The sequence below is a fragment of the Thalassophryne amazonica genome, chromosome 22 (assembly GCF_902500255.1).
Source record: "Thalassophryne amazonica chromosome 22, fThaAma1.1, whole genome shotgun sequence".
In the NCBI taxonomy this organism is placed as follows: domain Eukaryota; kingdom Metazoa; phylum Chordata; class Actinopteri; order Batrachoidiformes; family Batrachoididae; genus Thalassophryne; species Thalassophryne amazonica.
The window spans coordinates 15,785,313-15,794,085 of NC_047124.1; the positions used below are offsets into that span (position 1 = coordinate 15,785,313).

Below are 8,773 nucleotides of genomic sequence, written 5' to 3' on the forward strand. Positions count from 1 at the left end.
TAAAGCCAGAGGTAGAATCACAGTAGAGTAGTAAAATGGGGTTTGAGGTCCTGATAAATGATGTGATTAGTGAGTAAGCAGTGCAATGACACAGTATTCTGTGGGTTTTACTTTGTACTCATTGTCTAATTTTATATTTTTCCATTTTATTCCCTTCTTTTCCTCCTCTGTCTTTTGCTGAATATCTCTTTAATACTTCCAGTCTGGGATGTGGAATTCATTTCAGTCTGATGATTTCTGCAGCGCACTTCGATTTTTTTTTTTTTTTTTTCTCTCTCTCTCTGTCATTCTCCACCACATCCCTTCCTAAATACTCCAAATACCAGACAGTGTAAGCTTCAGTTACGACACCAAAAAAAAGTCAAAGAAAATAGTCTTTATTCATTGGTTTGACTGACAGATATGAAATCGATCTCTTTGCAAACACAAACTGTCAAACTCTTTTTTGCCAAAACAGGTCAAACTGTAACACAAGAGGCTGATTTGGTGCTTCTGTTGCCCCACATATCAGGTTTAAACAGGCTGACAGAAAGGACACATTACACAGCTTATATGTACATCTAAAAACTAATAAAGTAAATCATGCAAAACGTGTATCCTCCCTTTAATTTGACACAATTCAGCTTGTAAATCTGCATCTTTAATATACATTTCATATGGAGGCATATTACATGGCTTAGGCTGTATACAAAAAGTGTCTTGAGTATTAATGGAGGTGCTTAAAAATGAAAAAAAAATATAAAGTGTCAAGGATCCACCGGTTAAAGGTGACACGTTAATACTACTCCGCTGAGAGCAACGACACACTGATGCCCTTTAGCCCCGCCCTGCACCCAACAGCACACTCAGAAGAACCAGTGTCGGCGAGGGTAGAGGCCGTCGTAGTGAAACTCTCGATACTGCTCATTCACCTCCCTCGTTCTTTCGTTTTGCTCTGTGGATAAAAAATAGCAATAAAATATGCGTAAAGCAGCAATACAACTTTTTAGTACCTTAATATATTCCGCAGGTGTCTTAAAATTATGTTCACTAATGAACAGATTATGAATGTTATATTCCAGTTCTGCTAATAAATGCATGTATACTCTACACTGTAGCTTTTAAAGGGGAAAAAAAAATCATAGATTTGTGAATGAAGCTCAGTTTTCTTTCATCAGTATATCTTATTGGAGAATGTAAATACTACAAACAAATGTGCAAAAATAAACCCACAAAATGGAACAAAGGAGAAATAAAAAATAAAGCACAAAACAAACAAAAACAGGACCAATCAGTATTAAAAAAAAGAAAAACACTTGGCTCCTGTGCCTGATCGAGCTTCAGGCGGACAGACGGCAAAGTACGACCAAGAGCAAGATTATCCCAGTTTTACTCTGTTACATTACAGGGAGATTTCCCCAGGTGAGAGACACTTCAGATAGTTAGGGGCCTTAATTGATGGTGGTAAGGCGACTTCCACAAAAGCAAAATTCTCTGGTGAGCGAGCAAAGTGGTAAAGGTAATGACATTCCATTAAGTCACCAACACTCAATATCATCTTGGGGGGGGGGGGCAACACAGATTTTCAAATCTAAAAATCTTTGAGATTATATAGAAAAAAATAAGGTATGCCAGTTGCTGGACAATTTTGGACACAACCAAAACATGTGGGTCAAGTCACCGGGGGTCTTAGAACATCTTTCATCTAGTTTCCCTGGATAAAACTTAGCAAGTCTGTCCTAGGGAATAGGCTAGGGAAGTGTACGATGAGCTGCTTAGCTTGCTGCCACCATGACCTGGACCTAGATAAGTGGCAGAAAGTGAATGAATGAATGAATGAATGAAGTCTGGCTTTACTATAGTGGATTCTATATAGTACTTACAGTTGTATTAAGATGAGTTTAGCACAGCTGGAGGAGGAATTGACAACAAGTAGGGCTTTTTCAAGAAATTGTCCAACAAAGTAATCTGCAGTTCATTTTCCCAGTTTGCACTTATTTTATTTTGGGTGATATGATGAAGAAAACAGGTTATTAAAGAAAGAAACATCTCCCTTAGACAAAGGTTCATCTTTAAGGATCAAATCTAGACCACATGGGGGTGAGATCTAAGGAAATAAAAAGAGTGAGTCTTTGCAAGGTCACGTAGCTGAAAATATCTGAGGAAATGTGAACTATTCAGATTAAAGTAAGTGCGCAGTTGTCGAAAACTAGCAAATACCACATCCACATGCATATCCTTCAAATAGCGAAGGCCATTTTCCTCAAAGGACATAAATTAAGGGTCAATTTTAGCCGGTAAAAATAAATGTTCGTTACAAATAGGAGTGGTTTAAGGGAGAGTGAGCCAGCCGAGGTGGCGCCTAATTTGTGCCCAAATTTTCACATACTGGTTACAATAGGATTGGATGTGATATGTGACAGGGAGAGAGGAGCATAGCACAGCCTCAATCTGGCACCAACTGATTTGAGCTGAGGTGAACCAGAGCATAACTTTATGAGTGTTGGCTACCCTACAATAGCCAATAAGATTCGGTTGGCCAAGTCCTCCGTGAGATCTGTTCCTGTGTACGAATGAATGTTTTTTTGTTTGGTTTTTTTTAATTGGTCACTGAACTACTCGCTAAAAATGAAACCTCCATTCACTGAGACCAACCTCCCAAAACTCTGTGGATCCAACATTTAAAAACCACTAGTATCGTTTATGGTTTCCAGTTCTTAGTTTAGAAACTGTTGTTATATCACAGCAGACAGCCTGCCACAGGGAAGAAAGTCTGCTTGGGGTCGGCCACAAATGGACACGTTAGAGTTGGTAGAACCTCGCCACAGTGTGTGACTTGTGGCTGCTGAGGTTTCAGTCTCAGTACAGAACTTCTCTCATGTCCTACTTATCCAGTTAGCCGCGTTAGTAACTGTTTCTTCACATTTTTACTACAGATCAACAAAGGTCATACCAGACAAACATTACAAGAGGATGCTGCAAAAGACACAAAACTACAGCATAATCTAGAATTTGTAAATCGTTGTTCTTTGCACTGAAAAGGGCATGGAGCCAAAAGCAGCTGAATCATCCAGGTCTTACCGTCAAGCAGCTCCTCGGTGTAGTTCTCATACTCATTCCTCTGCTCCTCGTTGTACTCCCTCCTCCTCTCGTTCGCTGCCTGTCTCACCCTCTGCTCAGCTGTAGGGAGACAGACCGCGATCAGTACCTTCAACCAGAGGTTTGATCTCGCACAAAAAACAGTGAATATAAGATGCACACTTGTACCAATGCAAGCGTGTCGTCTCTCATATCAAGATACTTATTTTAGCACCCATTCTGACACAAATAGTCAGATATTTTTGGAAATGTGTTTTGAAGTAATGGAATACTTGTAAAGTTGGACAAACTGGGTGCAAATTGGCACAAAATTGTGCCTTGTCTCTCAGCAGAGCCCCACTTCAAAGCCCACAATGCTCTTTCTAGTTGTGTCACGAATGGCACCCATTATAAAACCTTTTGCCAATCGCTACCAGATCCGTATGCCGATCCCGAGCAAATCCTAGGAGCCCCCCAAGTAGTTTTATTTTAATTAAAGAGAAAGAGCACAGCGTTAGGTATTCGTCTACATCTGTGTTTGTATGTACATGATACTGCCTTCAAATATGGCTGCAACTGTACCCTGTGTGGGGGGTTAAAGTATGTCCCCAGTGACATCATGGGGAAACACCAACAAAAACAAATACGATAACAAATGTAAAGAACCGTACTCTCCAGAGTGTAAGTCACACCTGCTTAAAAAAAAAAAAATCAACTCATATATAAGTCGCACCTTTTGTCTGTATTATCGGCTCTTTAATGTAGGTTTTTTTGTGCGTGGTTGTGGGGTAGTTTTTATTAATTGGCATTTATTCTGTTATTATTAGAGTTGTTTAGTGCTTTGATTCCTGGGAAAGTCCAATATAAATAGTTATTATAATTACTGTTATTAAAAACAAACGTGATTTTTCAATATATAAGTCGCACTGGAGTATAAGTCGCACCTTTTGTCTGTATTATCGGCTCTGTAATGTAGGTTTTTTGTGAATGGTTGTGGTGTAATTTTTATTAATTGGCATTTATTCTGTTATTATTAGAGTTGTTTAGTGCTTTGATTCCTGGGAAAGTCCAATATAAATAGTTATTATAATTACTGTTATTAAAAACAAATGAGATTTTTCAATATATAAGTCGCACTGGAGTATAAGTCACAGGACCACCCAATGTAGTAGAAAAACAAAAAAATAAAATGCAACTTCGACTCCAGAAAATACGGTAGGTACTTTTCTTGATATTCTGACACTTTTATTTAGGGAACACCGGAGAATTCTTGGAGAGAACAGAAAAATTCAGCCAACCATCTCTTGTCTGTCGTCATCCAACCCGTTTCCTTTACGGTTGAGCGATGCTTAGATGTCATCTTCAGCTTCTTATCTGGGATTGTCGCGGGGAGATTTAGAAACCATTATAGATTATTATTTTATTATTATTATAGCCTGAGTGTCTAATGGAGCATTTTTGGCTACAAACATCTTTTTTTTTTAATTTATTGTAGCTGCTAAACAGACATGAGCCCTCTGTCTATGGTTTTCTTTAATGTCCGTAATTTAACTTGAACCAGAGCATCAGTGTGACGATTACATCACGATTTTGTCTAAACAACAACCATGTGTGTCCACAGTCTGGAAACGTATTTTCCTTCTACATAAACCAATTATTTGGGGCTTACCTGTAAGTGAGTGGAAACATCTCACACACTTTTTTTTTTTTACTTCTGCACTGCGTTCTTGTCCATATAAATATTCCAGTTTTGCTGAAACTACTCGTCTACAAGCATTTTAAGTTAAATTTGATATTATTGTGAGCTCAGTTACACAACATCTACAGTCTGCTTTAAGCGAATACTATTTATATACTGGGTGTTTCTATTTAGCTTCTCAAACATGTTAACTCTGACTATTTGTTTGCATTGTATTAAAAGAGGTGAATGCACATACAAACATATCACCTTGATTTTTAACTTTTTTGTTTGTTTGTTTTAATTAAATCACTTTGTCCTCAGCTGTTTGTGAACAAGTCCAACAAGTTTGGTCCATATCTGTTCAAAACTCTTGGAGTTATGGTGTTTAGACACAGAGCTTTGAAAACATCCCAGCATGCACTGCTGCATGTGAGTCCTAAAACTGTGCCACATCCTGACCCGCAGGTCAGCATGGTATCAGACTGCTAACAAACCGGGACGGCCAAAGAGAACCGAACTGTTCAGAACGTTACCTTGGTGCTCATCGTAGTACCGAAATGAGCGGCGAGTGCGGCGTTTGAAGAAGTTGGAAGCATCCGCCTCAGGCATGAACACTTGCCGCTCTGCCCCTAAAGGTCAAAGGTCAACAAGGTGAAGGTCACAACATAGAGGAGATGAAAAGCCAACTTGCGTGTAAAAGTGGGAAACAAACTTCACCTTTGGATTCGGGTGTGTCTGTGTCACCTCGGACGGATGCACTGTCTGCCAGTCTGGAAACTTGAGAAGAAAAGTACAAGTGGTTGTTGTGTCTTATTTTAAAACGTGCACATCTGTCTGTCACGTTGCTCAGGAGTACAGCTGCTCCTGTCATCACGTCAGTGTGCACCGGATCACGAGATCATAGTTTCCACTTTAGACTTTGCTCACACTAAACCGGGGCCGGTGTTTTGGCCCAGTGGTCACTGAACTTGCTTCCAAAACGGAGTTCCCAGATCAAGACCCCTCGTGAACGTCAGCCGCGTCATGTGGAATTGCATCGGGAAGGGCAGAGTGCTCAACCGCTTCAGCTTTTATGTTTTTAGTTTGTTTTTTAACTAAAAATAAATTGAGAATTTTTTTATTATTATTTATGTCAAAGTGAAGAATCTTTACCTCATGATCTGAATTGCGCAAGTTCTCAGAAACTTTACAAAGGACCTCCTGAAGCACAACCTCAAGAGCTGCTCCATCCGCTAGAAGACCAGGGAACAATGATCCACACGAGAGTGGAAGTCTTTGAGAAAAATGCAGTCAAACAGCACAGATGATAAAGTTTTCATTTTAATTTATTCAATTTATAGGGCCCCAACTCACGACAACATCGCCCCATGGCGCCTTACACAAAAAATTCAAAACAGTTCAAAATGGGTTTATAAAAAAAGCACAATTAAAAGATTAAAATAAGCACAAAAAATGAAAAAGAATGCTAGCACAATATTCTAACCATAGGACAAAGTGAATAGCTGTCTTAAGTCTGGTTTTAAAAGTTTCCACAGTCTTCCAAAGAGGAAGGAGAGAATAAAATCCTGACAGACAGAAGCTTCCCGTAGCCACGTTGGAAACCGTGCGCATCAAGACGGCCCAGTCAGTCGTTTCTGCCCCCACCGCCTCACCCCGGAGTCAACCAAGAGGCAGTTTTCATATTATAATTGGTTTGGACCTCATCATGTGAAATTGTTGACAAATTGACCAAACATTTGAAAAGATTTTAAATCTCACACAAATTTTTTTTATCAGAATTTTCTAAACTTTAGATTGTGTAGAAATTTGTTTTCACTTTGAGAGTAAAAGGTTTGTGTTAAAAAGGGGTTATTTTGGGGGTTATACCATAAAACAATAATAATAATAAAAAATACCATAATGCATGAGACTTTTTATAGAAAAATGTATAAATTGATTGACTGTGACCAACTGGAATGCAGCCATCATCAGGTATCATAGACCAGGTCCTTTGCTGGTAATTAGACAAGACACATGTCACAAAACCAAATATTGAATTAAAGTGAATTTGCTTATCATTAGCTCTAGCACGCTTTTAACTTTCACGTAAGTATGGGTTAGTTTTTGCTGGATATCGGGTTGTGTCTGGGCAGGTACTGGATGGGAACTTCCCAATAGTCCTAGTGTCCACTAGACCTAAAGTCCACTAGTCCTGGTATTAAGGAGAGCATGTTGAAGTTGTTTTTACATTTGTGGTAGGCTATTTGTTGCACTAAAGTAGGTTAAGTAATGTTACAAAAGTGTGACAATTAATAAACCCCATTTAATTATGGTGAATTACCATTATTTATTGATCTACAGTTCAACAGATTTATAGACAACAGCACAATTAAAGGTGATTAATGTTGAATGTCAACACAAGTATATGTTTTATTTTTGGAAAATTATTTAGACCATAGGACTAGTGGACCTTCCCTGTACTGGATATTTGTGGCAAAATGTATTTCACCCTCGCACTGCTTTTGTTTCCTCAAATTACTGACCAAACATTACCTGGATTAATAAGTTTAATAATTATGAAAAACTCATTAGGTGACATTCAATAAGACATAATTCCTTGTTTATTTTTGATGTGGTATTTTTGTGAAACAGAAGCGAGTCGTATTAGTGTGTCTGTGTTCAAGACCCTGAAGACAGTCGTGTTTCACCAATAACAAAATGTCCCATCCCGTAACCCCCCCCCCGCCCCCGAACCGTTCAAACGGCGTACTCACTGGCGAGGATCAGCAGGGCGGTGAACAGAGAAATGACAATCACCCGAGTCCAGGACATCTTCAGACAACAGCAGGGACTCTTCTGAACAAGACAGAACTCCAAAATATACTGATGCAAGAGAGGACCCGGGGAAGGAGGGAGAAACTGGGAGTGGGAGGAGAAATTTTCTGGGAGGAGGAGGAGGACAAGGTGTGATGGAGTGAGGTGAATCAGAAACAGAAGATGAACAGCTCCAAATTGTAACAACTTTAACAGGATTTGAGGTTAAGAAATAGTACAAATGTGACTAAACATGATACAAGGTGACCATTGGTCTCAAAGGTGTGACACCTTGTGTTCAGAAGCCACAAATTGTCTTCCATGGCTTACAAATTAGTGCTGACAGGATGCGGTAGGTGACCATGTCATTCCAGTTATGGACAAAATTTCATTATGCTTAAATGCACCTGTGACCTCAGGATGAGGTTGAAATGTGGGGAGTTCCTTGGCTAGTGGGGATTCCTGTGTGGGGGGAGCAGAGCAGTGACCTCATGAGCAAGATGTCTGGTTGGAATCCCGCCACAATTTTTGTCGAAAGATTGGAGAAACGTACTTATCACTGAAATATTTTAGCTGCTGTAGCTGCAGCGTTCCGATCCTGAGTGTGTTCAAAGTTGATTGTGTAGCATGATGTGTTTGAAGCTTTCTAACTGCAGGAGCAGCGTTAAGAAGTCCATACCAACATCAAATAAAACGAAAATGGCTGTGTTGGCCCTGGGATAGACTAGCAGCCTGTCACAATGCCCCATGTAGGCCAGCCATCATCTATAGTAAGTTATTGGGAATTTCTACAAATGCCTAGGATGTACCACTTTGCAAAACACAACATAGGCTCTTTCTAGAGGTACAATGAGGTTAATTGTTGACTAGAAGCCAGATTGGCCACTGTAGCAAGTAGCTGGGACAGGTCATTCAAACAGGTCTAAACTGTGCACCGGTTATTTTTAAATTCTTTTACTCTGAAGTTACAACTAGGACACCACAGGTACCCGTCTGCGTGAGCTGCCTCAGGTTTATCGGGTGTCCCAAAAAATATGCAGCATATTATCAGCAAAGAAAATGGTCAAAACATATGTCTAGGAAATAAATTTATGGCTGGATAGAAAGCTGAAAGGTTAAAGTTTTTCATACCAATGTCAATATCGGCCCTGCATTTTGTCAGTCTCTTAGACAACATGTCGCCATATTCCACATCACTTTGGGTAAAGTGACCCGAGGAATGTTTCGGATTTCTCGCGAAAT

At 39.5% G+C, this 8,773-nt stretch overlaps 1 protein-coding gene across 1 annotated transcript; it reads right to left on the minus strand.

Annotated features, from left to right (window-relative positions):
* Positions 1-361: 361 nt before the first annotated feature.
* Positions 362-7,665, minus strand: ucmaa (upper zone of growth plate and cartilage matrix associated a). Its single transcript, XM_034163383.1, has 5 exons — positions 7,492-7,665; positions 5,456-5,515; positions 5,272-5,367; positions 3,061-3,159; positions 362-934 (listed from the first exon to the last, which is right to left on the minus strand). The coding sequence occupies exons 1-5, from the start codon at positions 7,547-7,549 to the stop codon at positions 846-848; spliced, it is 402 nt and encodes a 133-aa protein (XP_034019274.1). The 5' UTR covers positions 7,550-7,665; the 3' UTR covers positions 362-845.
* Positions 7,666-8,773: the final 1,108 nt, after the last annotated feature.